The sequence below is a fragment of the Parambassis ranga genome, chromosome 2, assembly GCF_900634625.1.
Source record: "Parambassis ranga chromosome 2, fParRan2.1, whole genome shotgun sequence".
Lineage (NCBI taxonomy): Eukaryota > Metazoa > Chordata > Actinopteri > Ambassidae > Parambassis > Parambassis ranga.
Window position 1 is genome coordinate 7,879,244 of NC_041023.1, and position 19,305 is coordinate 7,898,548.

The 19,305-nt window shown below is 44.4% G+C and overlaps 1 protein-coding gene across 1 annotated transcript; it reads right to left on the reverse strand.

Moving 5' to 3' along the window:
* Positions 1-1,749: 1,749 nt before the first annotated feature.
* On the reverse strand, positions 1,750-18,562 carry LOC114427416 (adhesion G protein-coupled receptor B1-like). Its single transcript, XM_028395476.1, has 31 exons — positions 17,856-18,562; positions 16,917-17,066; positions 16,729-16,821; positions 16,478-16,639; positions 15,939-16,103; positions 14,832-14,996; positions 14,575-14,739; positions 14,370-14,471; positions 14,151-14,257; positions 13,840-14,034; positions 13,633-13,701; positions 12,757-12,865; positions 12,179-12,322; positions 12,009-12,078; positions 11,779-11,881; positions 11,306-11,349; positions 9,857-9,983; positions 6,670-6,773; positions 6,447-6,549; positions 6,180-6,330; positions 5,996-6,065; positions 5,840-5,906; positions 5,650-5,735; positions 5,325-5,496; positions 5,117-5,212; positions 4,972-5,011; positions 4,165-4,787; positions 4,027-4,062; positions 3,819-3,923; positions 3,582-3,632; positions 1,750-3,359 (listed from the first exon to the last, which is right to left on the reverse strand). The coding sequence occupies exons 1-31, from the start codon at positions 18,556-18,558 to the stop codon at positions 3,162-3,164; spliced, it is 4,575 nt and encodes a 1,524-aa protein (XP_028251277.1). The 5' UTR covers positions 18,559-18,562; the 3' UTR covers positions 1,750-3,161.
* Between the last annotated feature and the right edge of the window lie 743 nt (positions 18,563-19,305).

Here is a 19,305-nt window from a genome sequence, read left to right on the forward strand (position 1 = left end):
CACAGGTTCTTCCCCAGAGCTCAATCAATCACTTCCCCTGCTACATACACACACACACACACACACACACACACACACCTCCCCCCATAGACACTCACACTGGATCCCTGCTGACACATATTCACACCCTGTGTTAAAGTCTGTGATATGCACTACACCACACTTTATAACATCCTGCTGGACTTGACCATGTCATTACACTGCAGCATACCTGTGTTTGTATTATTGTTTGATTATTTGTATTTATTGCCTTTGCCTTTTCTGAATATGCCAAGAGATGTGAACAAAACTGCATTGTGCCATGCATAATGACAATAAAGATTCTTAATTCTTCTTGATTGGCTTTATCTGGGTACACTGTATGTCAATGTTTCTGCACGTGCATGTTGTTACTTTTCTCTGTCTTCTTGCTCACTGATTGCAACTGCAGCTTATGACATGAAACAAACAGCATGTGGTCACTGTGCGCAGCAGCTGGTAAGAAAAAGTTCTCCAACTTTAGCTCCCCGAATCATCATTAGCAGACTGCGACGGCGCTGCACTGCTGACTTCTAGTGAGAAAATAAATTAGCACAAAATGTTCCACAAAGCAAAAAATTATTCAGAAGCCGCTGGAAAATGGGGCATACTTATATCATGTGCTGTGGTGGTGACAAACTAAATAGAATGCAGTGAAACGGCACCTTCTATACAGGGAGGCAGTCCAGGAAAGTTCACAGAATGAAAGATGTAAATCTCATTTTGCTCGTGGAAGAATTACTGGACACAGGTTAATTATGGAGAAAGCAGGACAGAATAAGCAAAACTAAATTTATACTGCTGAGAACATTTCCCATTTTTAAGGAGGTCAGAATCATATCCTGGACCCTGTCAAAATTGTCTGTTTTCTCATTACTCGACTTCACAAACCCTGTTTTTTTTGCCTCCTGCTGTCATGTGAAAATAGAACAGAGGATAATTGCACTTTTATCATCTTTAGAGACTGCAGATTTATGTACCTGCAAATCAGCTCTATATTTAGATAAGAAATGTTTGCCAAAGGCTTTTAATGTGACGGGAGCTTCAAATCTATTTCTGTTTCCTTCCTTTTCTGTTATTTTACTTTAACCTTTTATTTTTAGGGACTTTTTTTTGGACGTGTCATTTTGTCTTCGCAGTCACATTATATTCTGCTTTTTATCAATGATCACCCACAACCACTGACTTTATGTAATATAGGTGTGTTTTATTAGAAATAAGTCACATTCATTTTGTGCTGTGAAAACTGTACATTTACAGGAGGTAAAACAGAAGAACATAAAAAACAACATTGTGACAAGAAAATACAAATGGGTGTTCAGTACAAGTAACTCAAGGTATGAATCGGGCTTGACAGAGGACCCTGAAGGGACAGGGGAATTGGCTAGTACATACTGTTGAGTTACAGTAACACACCATTACAGAAGACATGAGGTTCAATTACCCAACGCTACACAGCGGAGAGTAATCACAAATATCCTGAAGCACAGTTAGGAGATATTCATAGGCTATCATTCATTCTATATAATATTCGCTTTATAGAAGTACAATTATCTACCTGTCACAGAGAGCTCCAAATATGGAGTCGTGTGCTCACAAATCTAGTGAATAAATTCCTTGAATTACTAATACAGATTTGTTATACAATAATTCCATAAAGCATCTCTATGCTCTGTAAATATGAGGAAGATGGTATAAAAATTTTGAAACATTGGTAAGAAAAATCTCTGCCTAAATCATAATATCAGTCTTGCTTGAGCATCAAGCGCCCATCATATTGCACTGTATCATACTGATGGTTGAAAACACAAATGTGTTGAAAGTCTTGAGGACCTGAAGCTGCACTGGAAGTCATATCAGTGCGTGTGCCTCGGTCCAAGAGTCCTGCAAGGCTGAGAAACAAAAGGGCGATGATGAAAGGTCTCGCTGACCCCCTTGTATCCACATGTACAACATGGAAGAGCCTGCATCTTGTGCCAGCTGAGAGAAGGTGGTGTGCGCTCCCACCACATCCTAATATATTTCCATCCAGCATTTCCCAGAGTGCACTGCTCTTCCTGCGTGAGAGTCTGTGTTCATCCTGGTGCTGGTGTTTTGGTATCAAAGTAGCATACTGGGAGAAACCAGGAAACTATCCACCTCCATCACCACTCTCTTATGTTTGTCCCGATGCAGTCCGTATGGGCTCACAACGCATCATGGGTGTATAATCCCTTTGTTTTTGTTTTTTTTGGGGAGAATAATGGGTTAAGTCACAGTACAAAAACAATAAATCTTGTGCAAGTATGAAAAATCAAAAGACAGGGTTTAACTCAATAACGACAGATAGAATGTTAATCATAACACTGGTATTAATCATTGGAAATATAATAACCATGGTGATAAGAGCAGTGAGAAGCACTATCAGTATGATTAGGCTTGCCCTCCAGTACAGGAGTTATATTCTCAGCAAAGTGAGCCTCATTTTCAGCTCTAGAGCAGCAGTTGTGTTGCAGCACAAACAAACACACAGTCTGGAAAAAAAAAATAAGTAACCCACTGCACAAAACAAAATGTGTGCACCCATCTACCAAAGAGTATTGGAGCATGAAACTGGTCCCTTATGCTCTCTTGCCTTGTCCTGTTTTGGAAGGTAACTTGGGGCTCGAAGAAGAGCAGCCAAGAGTTCGGGCTGTTCCTCCCGAAAAGCAGGGAGGACACACCGTTTCAATATTATTACATTTTTTTCTCCAAAGTTGAGTTGAAGGAAAAAAGAAGCACAGACATCTTCTGAAACCCAGGCTGCAGGGTTCAGGAAACTCCCAGTGAAGCGTTAATGGAACCACAGACAGTCCTAGTCCGCGGACGCCACTGACCGCTCCACTAACCCTTCGACCTTTAGAGCACTCTGATAAGCAGTGCAGATAAGTCCACACAGAGAAGCTACATTAAACATCCCATCATTATCACCACTCCACTCCTCCATCTCTCCATCCATCCCTTCCTTTCTGCTCTGGCTGAGGGTTTGAAGACATTGATTCTGGGACCTACTTCTTTACTTCCTCCCATTCTAGGCTTCCTCTATTCTATCCATAGAGGATCCCATTCCCAAACCAAAAAGAGGTGAAATCAGGTGGCTTCGCAGGCCACCCCTCTCCACCTCCTCAGACCTCTGTTTGCAGGTCAATGATGTCCTGCCCCACCAGAGGGATGGTGGTGCTTGTCTTCTCCCATTCCACAGAGTGCAGCTCCAGAGGCGAGGCAGCTAGGGGCTCCAGGTCTTTGCGCACCCATGCAGGGGGTGACTGTGGTATTCCCCGGACTCCTTCCCATGGCCTCTCAAGAGGAGCCTGCTGTTTGTCCTGTTGGAGAACAAAAGAGGGACCACGTTAGCGCTGGTGTCATTCATCAGCCCAGAGCAATTTCTGATCTAATCAAAATGAAATGGGCTTCATCTAATAATGAAAGTCATGATGCTATTTGGGAAAATTACTCCTCCTTGAGGCATGTGCACTGATGTGATGGTGTGTCTTGTCTACAGGCCGTGAATTTTTGATATTGTGAGGTTGTATATAAACACTCACGCTGTGGTTCGTTTTGTCACTTCCTCCTGATGACACACTCCATCTCACAGACTGCAAGAAGGAAGGAAGGAAGAGAATACATCCTTATTCAAATGACCTCCATGTGCTGACAAACATAGTACAATACACTATGTTGTACATTGATTTTAAGGTCATTTTCCTCTGTATTTCCCATTTTGCTCTTAAAAATAGATGCCTATGTTAATGAGAGATGAAGGTCATATCATTAAATGTTACCTTGCTGTCAGAAGCAGGAGACTCTCTGTCTTTCTCAGCATGATGTAGCTTCCTGTTAAGGTCCTGGAACATGTTCTGGTGACGCTTCTTGGTGTGCATTATTTTCTGGAGGAGACAATAAAAAAAAGTCAATGCTTGCTACAATTCATTATATATAATCCTAATTCATTTTATAATGTTTTTAGAAACACTATTCTAAAATATTTACCTCAAAGTCCAACTCAGCGTAACGAGATTTCTGTCTCTGCAAAGAGAAAGAGAGGCAAAGGAGGATGGTTTAGTTCCAAATACATATTTTAAAGATTAAATAAGACTATATAAAAAAAAACATGTCACGCCCTCTTACCTCCAAGGAGCTCATAGAAAGAGTGGAGATGGTCTCACTCTTGGACATCATGGAGTTCATGGACTCGAAGGTGTTCTCCAGGCTGCTGTGGGTGATGTGAGACTCACTGGACATGTTGTGGATGTTCTGGATGGGCGAGTCTCGCTCTGAATACGACACGCTGACCTGGTCAGGAGGGATCGACTTCATCCCGAAGGCAGCCTGGGGCTCAGCAAAGGGCCCTCCGAGGTGCATGAGTCTGGCCTGTGGCAGCTGCTCCACGCTAATGTTGTATTTCGTCGAGTCGTCTTTAGGCTTGGACCTCAGGGTGGATGTGGTGTTAGGCATGACGACGTAGCCGCTGCCGTCCGACATGCTGCCTTCAGCCTGAGCCCGAGCGAGGTCAGCATCTAGCTGCTTGAAGAGCTCTCCCTCACAGACGTACACAGGTTTGCCACAGGATGGGTCCACTCCTCCTGCCAGCCGGCTCTTCTCTCTCTTGAGGGTAAGGGTGTGGCTGGAGTACTCGGGAACCGCCTGCATGTGACTCTTGCTGGGGTTGGATGGCAGGGTGTGGAAGTTGGAGCCCATGGGAAGTGGCAGCTGAGGAGGAGGCATCTTCTCCTCAGAGGAGCTCTTCATTCCTTTGTGAGAGATTTGAAAATGATTAAGAACCATGCCACGTCTACAGAATTTGCTGCAATATAGTGTATGTTCTCTTTTTATGTAGAATGATATGTTTTAAGTGCAATGCTCGGATAAATTATAATACAAATGGAAAAATGGTTAAGGGAAGGAGAGAAAAGTTGATGTAAAAAGGGGGCTCACCTTGTCTGCTCGAATCTCCATCCTTTTCGTTATCAGACTGCTGATAAAGGAACAAAATCAGTCTTTAATGTATGCACATATTCATTTAGGGGCAAATGCAAGAGGCACTCAAGACATTAAAAAGGCAATAAGCCAAGAAATTTACCATAAGCTGGGTGTGGCCATTGTGAAGGGAACTGCCAGAGTCTCCATTTCCATCGTCCTTGCGGTCAACTACTCTGCACTTTACAGCCTCTTGAACCTAATAGATGGATGCAAAATTCAGCAATTTGTCCACTGTGTTCTCGCTCATGTAACCTCTCAAAAAAACAACTGTCCTGTTATATTTCAATTCATCTGATTATTTTTCTTACCTCTCTACGCAGGATGCAGTGCACCATGACAATAATGAAACCCTCCAGAGAGTCGAAGACGGCGAAGAGGATCTGAAAGAGGGCTGAGCGGCGGTCTGTGATGGCCAGGACGGCAGACATCCAGGTGAGGGCCAAGAGAGGCAGAACAACACAGGAGCTCCACAGCGATGCCCTGCAGGGCCAGAATACAATAGATTAGACGCAAACTCCTATTTGTTTGATTTTAAGGTTTGATATCAAAGCGCATCATCAATAAACCTGTAATGACACTGATGAGGGACGATAAGTACAATACTCCAGCATGCACAGAATCAATAAGACCTACCCGGCTCTCTCCTTCAGTTTCACATCGGTGATGCCGTCCTTGGATACCAGCTTGTTGAAGACCAGAATACCAATTACCATATTCACCTGTATGCAAGAAAAAAACATGAATGAGACGGTATACATTAACAGGCAATGCTTTCACAAGCAAACTGTGAATTGTGATGGACTGTCAAAGTCTGAGTACACACCAGAACAACAGCTGCAGCAGGGCCAACAAAAGAGTAGAGGAGCCCACCATTAAGATTCAGCCAGCAGCTAGAAAAGGAAGCAGGAAGAAAAATATTAATGTTTGCGTCTTTCAGGAGAGAAAACATGCAATAGTGGAAGGCTGAAATCTAACTTACTAGTTGACAGTGCCATATCCCTTTGCTTTTGTAAAACCCACAGACACAGCCACCACTAGCGCGGGAAGTCCTGCAACACACAAACAAATTATTCAAACTTAGAGCCTGGCAGATAAGAAATAAAATACAGGGAAAACTGATGCAACACAGGTGAAAAAGAGAATGTGAAGAAAGGTGCTCTTACCCCAGCCTAAGCACAAGAAACGCTTGCGGATGATGCGGTTGCGCAGACGACCAGTGACAGCCATGTAGGACTGCCAAGCTTCTGTCAGCACCCAGCAGAAGGAGGAGAGGAAAAAGAAGTGCAGGAGGGCAGCTACAAGAGTGCACACCACCTGTGGGAAGAATAAAGATAGAAAGGAAAGATGAGTGTCAGTGGCACCGCTCGTCCCCAAAACAGCAAGACTGAGAAAAAAGAGAGAGATTAGGATCGGCTAAACGAGTGCCTTACCTTGTTGCGAGCCTGAGTTTGTCCGACAAGAATGAGGGCATTGGAACATATGATGGAGAGGCAGAAGTTGATAAGGATGACGGAGCGCTCTGAGCGGATGTACCTGGAATTTTTGAAAAAGGGTAGAACGTGTTTAGAGACAAGCAGGCAGACAAAAAAAGAGGAACAGCAGAACACATCATGTAATATAAATCAGTCGAACGTTGCTCGTAGGGTTACTTACTTCCACACGGAGACATAGATGATAATGAGGAGCAGCAGGGTGAGAGAGGAGACCCCACAGCCAACGATGAGAGTCACGGACGGGAGCAGTGCCTTGTCCATGATCTGCAGAGAGGAGACATGACCAAACATGCCTTATAGAGCTGATTTAAAACACACATTCATGCAGAAGATAAACCAGCAGTCAGAGTCTCTCTCACATACACACACAGACAGTATGAAGCCTGTAGCTGTGCGCTATCTGGAAAAGCAGACAGCTCCCTGAAGGCAAACAGTTGAATGGCACAATCAGGCCACGGCTGAGGCAAGGTGACCCCAAGGTGAACATGTCAGAAAGATGGAGCAGCGAACTAAACAAACGGCCAGGGTCACTGCGTTTGTCCATTTAGCTTTTGAATCATCAAATGAGGTGAGAAGGACACGCACACATGTATCTCTCTTTATTCGAGGCAGTTCAGGGTGTGTGTGCTGTATTCAGTGACCTTCTAATCATCGACCTTAGTTTTTCACCCCGTTAGCCATGCTTTAGCATTTTCTCATTATTTCGCTGCATTGGTGCCAAGCACCAACTCCTTGTCGATCCCTGGAGGGTTGAACAGGTGGACCATTATCACCTGTGCATTAATCTGCCACCACCTGCCCTCCTCACCTCTGACAGCAGCTTAGCGCCTGCCACTGCAAGTGGCGGTGACCGCCCCATGTTTCAAACAGCCCTGGCACTGAACCTCTGGCGAACAAAACAGGAGAGCGTTTTTTTTTCTCTCTCTTCCCCATCCCTGCTGCTCATTTGCCTAGAGGCCCAACAGGTCACACATAAATCTCCTCTCCTTAGGAAAGCTGCTCAGCTAGCACACCACATCAGATAATTATGTGGTTTTGCTGCATCTATAATCTTTATCTGTCTCACACCTTCTCTCGTAGATTTCAAGTTAATTTAACACCCCCGATCAAGCTGTCATCACCTTCAAGTGTGTGAGCCTGATGAAAATCCCTTCCTCATTGACAAATGGTGAGATTATATTTTTAATAATGACTTGAGAGGGGTGGGAGGATGAAAAACAGCAAAGAGGTGAGTGAGAAAAAGTCCCGAAATAAATCTTCAGGTATCAAATTAACACTGATAGAAGGGGAACGGGACCGACACTGCTTTGGCCTTCTTTTGATTTATGACGGCCATAAATTCTTGTATTAGGAGCATGTCTTCTAATATATCTACCATTGTGTCCGTGAATTTAAACGGGACAATGCTGAACCCTGAAGGATAGTTCCTCTCCATCTCAATATGTGCTCCACATAAGCTTTTCTGATATCAAAGCACAGCTGGTGAAGTTCAGCCTATGGCAGCCAAAGACTAATTTAGTGTGGTAAATTTGTTTCAAAATCTATCCAACTACACCAGAAGCGCCCCAAAACAGATGGCAGATAGAGTGGTAAGTTTTGCTTTAGCTTTTGAGTCAGGGGAGAAGAAAAAAAATGACACATTCGATACAGTATGTCCCGTTCCCTCTCTTTTCAGCTTCTATATCTGGGTTGAATCTTGTACCACGGGCCACCGAGTGAGACTCAGTCAGCCAGTTTGACCTAAATATGAAGCATGTCTCCTGCCTGCCCTTGACCGAATCTCATGTTCTCATTTTGAGCAAATCTAAAAGGATGAAAACTTTGATGGATTACATTTGATAGCACCGGTGGTCAAGGACATCCGCTGAACTAACTATGTGCTCTCTGGGGACCATCATGCATCCATAGGAAGACCATATTGAATGAGAGATAACACACTGCAGTGTCGGGCCATTTTTCCACATCTCCTCACTTCATTTCTGCTTCTCGCTAGTACGGCTCACAGGAAGACGTTATTGAAAATGTCCATGGCACACATCAAAGGATGGATAGAGACGCGTGCAAGGGAGGTGGTGGTGGTGGTGGGGGGGGGGGGGGGGTTAGGGTGGGGAGGAGAGAGGAGGAACCATCAGTGCATGACCAGACGTCTGTCTCTCATTGGTCCGCCTCTCTGGCATTTTCAAGCTTGCTGCTGTGGCCGAAGAGGAAAGGGAAGGAGAAGGTGGAGAAAGGGGGGTTGGATGTAATCGAGAATTCAAAGGTATTGGCAGACGGAATGATTGGCGCAGCTGCCTTTTTACTGTCGGGGGAGGAGGGGGTGCAGCCTATAACAAATAAGGGAGGTGCTGTTCAGACTGGCAACAGCAAGACAAATCAAATCAGGGATGTAAACAACAGGTTATGTAGGGAAAGAAAATGTTGGGGTTGGCAGCAGAAAAACTCTGCAGTCCAAATTTATAGGCTGGTTTCAACCCTGCCTGCAGGCTAAACAGAGGAGGACAATTAAAATATACATTTCCTCACTATAATAGACATTTACATCTGTTGATTGTTTACTGTGTGCAGCAGCAGCAGCATCAGATTGCAGCAGAAATGGACAGATCATTTCCTCTATCCTGGGGGTCTGTTGAGAGAGGAAGGGGTGTGTGTGTGTATGTGTGTGTGTTCTCCCCTAAGCATCTCAGTTATCAAAAATCACACAGGCCGAGTTTGCGCTGCAGAAGCCGTTGCCACGGCAACTGGAGGGCGAGCTGCTTTAGAAGCAACACAGTCTAAATGGGGGGTGAAAATTACACTTTCTGTCTTTGCGCATTATATATAGCCTGTGCAAAATGATCATCAAAGCGTGCAAGTTCCTCTGCACCAACTCATGCATTACTCAGAATAATCTGAGATTAAATGTAAATCGTAGTTACATGATCACAAAGTCAGAAATTAACGTTCATCTTCGTTATGCATGCAGCGATAATGTTTATTTTGTATGTAAATTAGCATCAAAATAATTATCTCACGCAAACCGCCAACGTGCAATTCATAGTGTTTGAATTTCCCGTTTTTAAAAATGAAATTCCTGCATATCAACACGTTGTTTGCTTGTTATTTCCCCCAATTAATAAAAAAACAGGCAGACTGCAAGTGTCGGATCAGCAGCATCACCTGCACGGAGACAAAGAAGCGCCTGGCAGGCAGCGCTACAGCAAACCCCTCGAAAACAACCAGTACCATCACACTGCAGCGCAATCACACACACACACACACACACACACACTGCACGAAATATTTACTATGCATGGTGGATAAAAGACGAGAAAAATCAAATCTATACTACCAAGAGACAGAAGACTTACCGAGTCGAAGTTGATGCGCGATAAAATGGCGAAGGTGGAGAGGCTGTCACACACGCATTTGGTTCTGTGTGAATGAACGGGGACCGCTCTGCAGCTCCGCGCAGACCAAGACCCGAGCAGGGAGGAACTGCACAGGGAAGGAGAGGGAAAGGCTTCTTAGGAGAGGAGAGATCTGACAACTCTCTCATGTGAATCACTCTTCATAGGTTTTTGTAGCCAACATATGATGGAAATGTATTTCAAATTCATACTTATATATTGTGGATGATTTGAATTTTGAAAAAAACATTTATATATATATATATATATATGATGTGTTATCATTTATGTAAGATTTTCACATAAAATGAGCTGATCTTGCATCTTGCCTTTAACATATGATTATTATCCATTTGGGTTATGCTTATTAGTGACAGGCCCTCATTGGTACAATGTGTATCATTTCTTCCCTCAGCAGACATCAGATTATTGGCCACATTTGAGCTCAACGGCGACAAAGAACAACGTGTTCCCAAAGATTTATGATTATTTCTTCATTTTGAGACACCCTGCCAGCACAGTGCCAGCATGTGTGTGTGTGTGTGTGTTAAAGGCAATGAGGAGCAGCACCCCTCAGGCTCTGAGTGACAGGTGAACACATACAGAGAGAGCAGCTCCAGCCTGGTACAGAGTGTGACACTTTACTAGGATGGCTCGGCTGTGTTTGTGTTGTCATATCATGCAGATGTTTGTGGGTCTGTCTGGATGAAGCGGGGTGATGGAGCAGCTAATGGAGCACTTCCTGTGATCAAACATATGCAACTGTGCAAACAAACAGTGACCTCAAACTCTGTCTCCATCCTGCCATTAATCACATCCGCTGTCAGAATGAATCTAATTTGACTGGAGGCACACCGTCCTCCCTCTGAAAGTATATGAGTTAATTACATTGTCTCCATTTGCTTTTTGACTCTTGATGTGAACAGGTGCTGTTCTGATCCTTAAGTGTATGCATCTATTTAAATGCAAATGGTTTTGGTTCCTTGTAGGCACCTTTAAAAATGTTAGCCTCAGCAGTGACACATGAACACGACTGCCATTTTGTTTCAGGCTGTGTGACCAGCAGTGTTACTGTATTGTGGATCATTTGTGTCTTAGATCTTGCGATGCTACAATGTAAGTATGTCAGACAGCTGATTGAAGCCTGAGAGATTGGTCTGTGTGAACATGCTGTGGTGTCCCTTTGTCCTCCTTGTCAGAAATGATTGACATGAAAAATGGATGAAACATTATTGCAGTCTCCCCCACTGAGGGGGGAGGGTGAGGGTTTAAATGCTCATATGGAGTGACAGATAGATGACGTTGGCTGTGAGGAACAAAACAACCAAAAAAAAAGAAAGAAAAATAGATGTGTAGATGCACATTTAATAAGAAAAAACAAACCAAAAAACAACTGTAGTCAACACTTACGTTTCGCTCTCATCCCATGAGAGGCATGTCTCATTCATGGTGCCCTGCAAAAAGAAGAGGCAGATGGAGAAGTTAGCGTGAGGAATGTCTGCAGAAAAGGGAAATGAGTAGGTTGGGACACCTTACTACAAATGTGTGAGATGCAACAGCTTGCTGCCAGCCACCTGCCCACATTTCTCACCACCCTCATGCATCAAACTAAAAACAGCTTCTTATCAGCTGCAGAGACTAATTATTACGCATGGCTTCTTATCATCGTCATCATTTCTAACTGACCATTTGGTGATGCTGTGATCTTTGCCAAGGTTTCAACTGACAACAAGTATAAGTAAAAGTCACAGTGTCATTGCAAATGTCAGCAAAATGTCAGGCTCTGTGCACACGGTGGAGAGCAAACACCCGCAGGCAGGGCTGATATTTTTTCTGTCCCCTCATAAACCCCCATTAGGACTGTGTAACCATAAGGGACTTACATTATGGAGGTGGGGGAACTCAATCTCGACGGGGGATGACAGGAGATTCGGGGTGGGCTTGACAATGACTGTCACCACCTTGGAGTTGATCAGGGTGGTGTTGCTGTGGAGGATAAGGAGGAAATTGCGCCGTCAGTTGTGATACGAAGGACACATTATTACAACAAATGTGTACATGTAAGAAGACAAGATAAGTTGTGGCGCCATCTGGTGATGGCAAAATGTATTACCTCGGGAAGGACAGAATAGAAGCAAGGTTTCTGTAGAGGACAATGCCCGTCACAAAAGCATCGTTGACATCTGGGGAAAGAAAATCAACGAAAGGGTTGGTTAGATGCAAATTGTTAAAGGACGTACAGTGCTTGAGCTCCTGATTTTTGTTGTGTTTGTTTCATCTTACCAGACTGTTCAATAGACAGAGCATCCCGGGACACCGAGATCTTCTCCTCAGAGGTTCTGACCCAGTCCAACATGCCTCTCCAGCCCTTCACAGGGAAGGTGAAGTTGGAGCTTGTAGATGTAGGGCGCTTGTGGATGCTCAGCACTGAGATTAAGAGACGGGGTTTTTTGTTAGTGAAAAGCACTCAGAGGTCATCAATCTGCCCAGATACTGTATGAATGTAGTGATGGAAGGACAGTTTACTATGTATCTGACTACAGTTCTAACCTCCCTCTGAATTCTGTGAGAATGTCACAGTCACTCAGCCAAAACAGTTACAGTGATTTGGTATGTGACGTTTTCACGCTCAGTTATAAGTTTATGCAAAAGCAACATGTGCTTTGCCAATAATACTTGAAGAAGGCAAAAATAACACAGTATGGACTTCACAGCCTGTCAAAGTGATAACTGATGCATTCTGCTGCTACTTATATGGACTCAGATACACAGGTGACAAAAAGATTGATGAACTCTGGGAAAAACAGGACACATCATCCTGACTAGCAGTGAACCGCTAGCAGGACGAAATTAGGGCTCACCTAAATTCTCGGTGACTTCATAAATGTCCTGAAAGCCGCTCATTTGCATACCGATCATGTTTACAAAGTCCTCAACAATGCGGAGGAACTCCTTAATACTGGCACCCATCTAGAAGGAGAAGCAGAGAAATAGAGGCACAGTTTGATCACATGTAATTCACACGGGTTTAAATTGCACAGTAGGCATTGATTACATCCCCATATCTAGATTTCCTGTTCTTGTGCTGGCCCAGCTTGTACTTATTATTTCAGAGTGCTCACCAGTGGACTGAAGAAAAAAAGCACACTTCTTGCTGCTATGCAACACCAGAACTTCCTTAAGGCCATAAATGGGCAGGCTGTTGATTCATGCTCAGGTTTTTTTGTCCTTGCTCTCTTATTCAGAGGAAGGGAGGGCTGTCTGACTTGCGTGTCTCTGACGCAGAACTGCAGCGATGTGGGCGCAAGGTGTGTGCTTGTATGCAATGTACTGTCCGCGTGTCTCCTTACAACAGCCATCAGTATGTAGGATGGCATGAAGACTCACAGATTGCAGAGTGGGAGTAGTGATTTTCCCTGATTCAGTGTCACTCTCTCTCTCTCAGCTGTCACCTTGAAGTGTTTTCTGTTGCAGTGGCATTGGTAATACACCCTCCTGTTTTTAGTAATGTGTTTACTCCTCTGCAGTGGGAGTCTGACTTTTCTTTCTAACTTGATTAGCAGGAGCTGTTTCTTCACTTGCATTAGCAGGAACACTGATAGAGCCTCATGTTTTCACCTCCCAACCCATTTTGAAATTTTCACACACCCGTCCCAAGAACGTTAGCATAATAGACTTATTTTCACCCCTGCTCATATGCTCTCTGGATCACTCATAGACACCCTCTTATCACATACCAGCTGTGCCTCTTCCCATTTGTCACGGTGTTCCTCCTTCAGTAAGTTGCTGATGGTCTGGACATAGTTCTGTGGATCATTAAATGGAGGCAGAGGTGTAAGAAGATACCAAATCCAGCTTAATTAGAAGCTATTTTTGGTTACAGATGATGAGAAAATGAGGGATTATTTTTGGAGGGCTAAGCAGAAGCCAGTATCTCAGCTTACCTCCACATCAGCGTTGCTCAGTCTCAGCCTGGTTCCCTTGTACAGTTCGGTGGTGTTCTTCAGGATTTCCATGACAGCCAAGAGGTCACCGCTGTACTTGGCTCCCTCATCGGAGGAGAATCTCAGGCGTGAAATCACCTCAGCGACTCCATCAATGCTCTGCCCGATCTGAGCTTTGGAGATGTAGTCCCGTGTCTGCACACAAAAGGTTGAGAGGTTAATCTGAACCCTTTTCTACACTACAGAGAAATTAGCAATAAGAGAAAGAAGCAGATGGTGCATTTTAATTATGACATGATTTCAGGGTTTACCAGCATCTGGATGGTCTCATAATTCTTGGAGACACACTTGATGTGAGTTGGGTTCTCCCAGGAGGCGAGGCCTACAGCGTCAAGAGTGCAGCGGCGGAGAATCAGACCTGTTGATGATAGAAGGGAGATGCTTGTTGTTGGCCTGGTACACAGTTAAGCATGCTAAAGACAAAAAAAGAGGAAACACATCCAGCATCATTGCTCTCACTGTCTTTGTACCTGTGGCATCAGCAGGGCAGACGATAGCAGCCATGTCCCCAGCAGGTGTCTTCTTCCACACAATATCACCAGTGTTCTGCTCAGGGCAGATCTCATGGGGCTCTAAAAGGTTAAAATAATCATGTGTGATGCGATGAATAATGTATTTGCTTTTGTAAAAATGTTTTTGTTTTATTGAGATATTCACTATATTTTAGCTACTAACCAGGGCATCTCTTCTCATTGCAACGTCTCTGTTCTCCCATGTCACCGGGGCAAGGCTCTCCACCAAAGAAAGGCCCTTCACAAACTCTCTGCCTCTGCTGGTTGCCTCCACCACAAGTCTTGCTGCAGCTGCTCCATGTGCTCCAAGCATGCCAGCGTCCATCAACTGTAGACAAAGTTTCACATCATGAACTCTGCACCGTGCTTGAGTCATTTCTGTTTTAGCTAGATAGTCATCACCAATATGCCTTATCTTACCGGGGCACTCTTTCAGGAAGCAGTTAGCAGTCTCTTTCCACCCGCCATGGCACTCTGAGCCACCATAGGACGGTCCATTGCATTCCCTGGTCCTTTGCATTGTGCCGTTGGAGCAAGTGGCAGAGCAGGCACTCCAAGCAGACCACTCATTCCAGGATCCATCCACTAGAGGGAGGCAGAGGAACACATACGGAGGAGAATTAAAGCCAGAGTTAGGACATGAGAAACACCCAGGCCACAGGCATCACAGCATACTCACTGATGCTAATAACATTTTACATGACCTACTTTAGATGAGTTTGAACGAAATAGAAAGTGTATTTACCACTCAACCTCAGAGAGCCACTGTTAATTCTGGATACTTAATTTGATCCATTTTTAAATATTGAGGATAAATACAACTATAAAAAACCCCTTTTTGATGAAAGCACTCAAAAATAAAAACCAGCTATTAAATAGTACCTTGTAAATAGATGGAATAAAGCACTCTCTCAAAAAGAAAAGTTAGAAGGGTGAAAATAAACATTTCTATTATGCCAAATGGGCCATTTGGGATGGCTTCATTTCCTCAGCTTTTCAACTTCAAATCGAATTTATAATCATCTCACAGTAATGACTTTGCCCCTTTTCTGCTTCGCACACAAACAGTAATGTGGTGTACAGAGACACCTGCTGGCTGGAAAACGTAACTGCAACCAGTGAACGCTGTGATTAAAAAAAACGAGTATATCTGTCATAATGACGACCACAAAACCTTATGTGGACAACTTGCAACTCTGAAATTATAATGAATTACCTCTACCTTTTTATCCGTACATCAGTAGGTGGCGGAATAGAAAGAAACTAAACTTTTAATGGGTTTGAGTCACCATGAGAGCACTGTGAGTCACTGGTGGTTGCGATAAAGGCACTTATTCAGATGTGTCAGATGTAATGTCAACTTGCCACTGCACTTGTTGTCTGTGATGGAAGCAGTGATGCCAACTGGTGGTTTAATTAGCTTATGAATCAGTTAGGTGAAGTATTATAGCCGGGGTTTTGGGAGTTGTATAGTAAAAGAATCCTTTCTATGCATCACACTGTAAAATTAGAAGATTCATGACTCACCTGGGCAGACTGCAATGTTGCAGAACTTGGTTTGTCTTGTGGGGCCTTGGCAAGGCTCTCCTCCATTCTCGGGCTCCTTGCACGTGCGAGTGCGGGCACGATAACCACGGCCACACGTGGATGAGCACAAACTCCAGGGGGTCCACTCATCCCAAGCACCATCCACTGCAGAGGGGTAACGCAGAGGGGTATTTTAATGGCAACCTTTATCTAACTCGAGTTTCATAACGTTTAACTGGCACATTGCAGTCACTCCACTAGGTGGTATCGTCCACTACTCAATATCTCATAGCTTTTAGTGAAATTGACTAGATATTAAATAGCTTTTTCCTCACACAATCCAAATCACAGTGTGTAAAAGCTTCACAAATGACTCCCTAACTTCTGTGCTTCTTGTTACCCACTTTTTCTTTTGTGACTGGTGCTATATAAAAAGAAATCTTTAGGAGAAAATGGCTTCTATTGTGTTCTTCAAAAAGCGTCCCTAACATTTTCTAGATCACACTCCTGCCATTCCTTTTGTCACGCTCACAACTCACCAGGGCAGACAGCTGTGTTATTGCAAAGCCTGTTCTCACGCAGGGGTCCGGTGCACTGAGTTGTGAAGGGGGAAGTGGCACAGACACGGGTGCGACTCTGCCAACCCTCCCCGCAAGTGACTGAGCACATGCTCCAAGAGGACCACTCATCTGTCTTAGCATCTATTGTGAGAGAGGAAAATGAGGGCGTTAGAAAAAGAGGACTCGGAAAGTCTCAGTCTGTTGCATATCTGTTGGCTTCACAATCCCACCTGTGGCAACAGCTCCGTGGTTAGAATCATCAGTGTTATCTCTCTTCAAACCGATGATGGCCCGCAGCCCCTGGCTCTTGTTGCGCTCTTTGCCTGAGAGAATTGTATAATTGCATGATTATTGCATTGATTCTGAGCCACCTGCAGCAGGGCTCACGATTCAGTAACTAAATTACAGGTGGGCTTACCAATGCAGGCTTGAGGGTTGCAAGCGCGTCCTTCTTCAATTGTTCCCTCACACAGACCATCCTCAGGCTGGCATGATCGGCTGCGCACCTGGACTCCACCACCGCATTCCTGACTGCATACGGACCAGCGGCCCCAACCAGCCCAGCCTTCTGCAGGAGGAGATAAAAGAGGAGAGCTATTGAGGACAATTTGATATTGACAATGAAATTATGTTAAACTAGCTGAAACTAGTTTGTGTCAATTCTTTCTCTGTGTGAAAAAGTGCACAAAGGCATTACTCATCATACATCCACTAACTTCATACGTATTAACAGGAAGTGAGCAATATTTGAAAAGAATGAGCAAGGTTGATTCTTTGTGAACACTCAAGCCAATATATGCTCCATTTGTAATGGTGATTGTTTGCTTTTAACCACTTGGTGCGAACTGTGGCAGAGCAGAGTGTAAGGCTGACTGGCATGTTGCTATGACGACCACAAGAGCAGCTCTTCGATTTCTGCTGCTGCGATTTCTGTGAGGTCTTTGTGCTCTTCTCCAATCTAACACACAAACATGCTCTCTATCTGCCCTCCTGAAAGCCAGACTGCTTGCCAAGCATTAAACCCAACAAGCTCCTGGCGATGTGTGCAGTTCAAGAGGCTTTGCCACTTAGGATGGCAAATTTTCTCTAACACCTTTGATTTACTTCTCATTACTTTGTGATGGCAAAGTGCACACACTCTGCCTTTGCCCCTGTTCTAGAGATATGGATCATTAGCTTCAGCCGCTCCTAAGACAAGTGATACGGCTGTAAAATGGCCTGCAGAGCTGTGGCCTTCCCTTCACCCTACATAAACATTTAAGTCTAATGGATTTCATAATAAAACAACAACAGCAGAACCTTCTGTCCTCAATTTCTAGCCTGTCATGATTTTCTTTGAAAGTTTACTCAAACTTACTGATGATCTCGGCATCGCGGCCAATGTCTTTGGGAACAGGAAGGCATTTCTCAACATAGACGCCACCCCTGTAGCAGCTTCCTGGCTTCCTCTTTGGGACCTCCCAGCACTGGCAGGGGGTGTTCATAATGCCGCAGGGATAATCGTGGGTGCTGCTGGACAGGCAATTCTCCAACCACTGGCACAGCTTCTCGCAGGCAGGCATACTTGGGTTCCTCTTCCCCATGACCAGAAACTCAGCCTTGAACTCGCTCACGTCATTCTCCCTACTCACAATATCCAGGCCATTCCTTGGGGCAACCTTGCGGACCTGCAGGAACTGCTTGCTGGACTCCAGGTAGGTGACAGTGGTTGAAGCGTCGCACAGCCTGACAACCTCATCGAAGCTCTCCATGCCCAGGTAGGTACGGGAGGTCTCGATGAAGGAGTCAAACTGGAAGGTTCTGATCTGGCGAGGCATGCAGGAGTCAGTTGGCTTGGTGATTTTCATGTAGACGGTGTAGCGGCGAGGATCGGGATTCTGCACGGTCCAGGAGCATGGTTCGGAGGGCAGGGTGGTCGTAGAGGAGAACACACCGAAGAAGCGGTTCTGTTCCAGGGTGGCACAAGTGGCAGAAGCTGGTCCGGAAGGAGTGCAGGAGGTCAAACCGAAGAAGAGCAGGACAAGGGCCACACAGGGGCCGGTAAGAGCTGACCACGCCATTGGCTTAGTTAGCAGGTGGCTATTGAATCTGTGACTTCTGGTTTAACCAGGTTGTTTCTTTTACTTCTTTGTTGCAAGCTGCTGCACTTGTTTCAGATCTTTTATCCCCTCTGAAGAATTGTTGGATTTGTAGATTTTAGTACATCAGACAGTATGCCATGTCTGTATCAGAGAGGAAGCTGCAGAGAAAAAGAGACATGAAGAAGAAAGGAAAAAACATCTGTCAGTATGCTTTAACATGTCAATCATACCCAGGTATTAGTATGCAGGAAGGGAACTTTCCCCAAACATTTTTTTTCATTGTATTCATGAGATGTTTTAATTGGACCCATTGTCATACTAATATTTATGCATCAGGGATGTGCCTCTGATCTGTATCACAGTGTTTCAGGGTATGTTTGAATGATCTAAAATGCCCTGTTCTTTGGGACATAATTGCTCAGGCAGTACAATTACAGTCCTTCACAGCAAGCTGGTATCTCCAAGCTTTTGCTCTTTTCCTCCCACACACTAAACTCTACTGCGAAGCATGTGCGTCAGTCTGACGTCCATAGAAGCACTGCCACTGGCAACCACAGATGCTTATTAGTTCCATTATTTGTGCTATGCACTCCAACTACTGAGGCAGTAAACAAGAAAAATGGTTATTCTGTGTCCATAGTGAGGTGTGACTACATACCCTGCTATGGTATTTCTGATATGATCGCACTGGGAATATTTCCTGCATTACATAGCAGAGCATAAAAA

Coding starts and splice junctions, on each gene's coding strand:
- LOC114427416 (XM_028395476.1), bottom strand. CDS start 18,558: ATGGCGTGGTCAGCTCTTACCGGCCCCTGTGTGGCCCTTGTCCTGCTC. Junction 5,907..5,995: donor GGATATGGCACTGTCAACTA/GTAAGTTAGATT, acceptor TTCCTTTTCTAG/CTGCTGGCTGAATCTTAATG. Junction 5,736..5,839: donor CTGCTGCAGCTGTTGTTCTG/GTGTGTACTCAG, acceptor TCTTGCATACAG/GTGAATATGGTAATTGGTAT.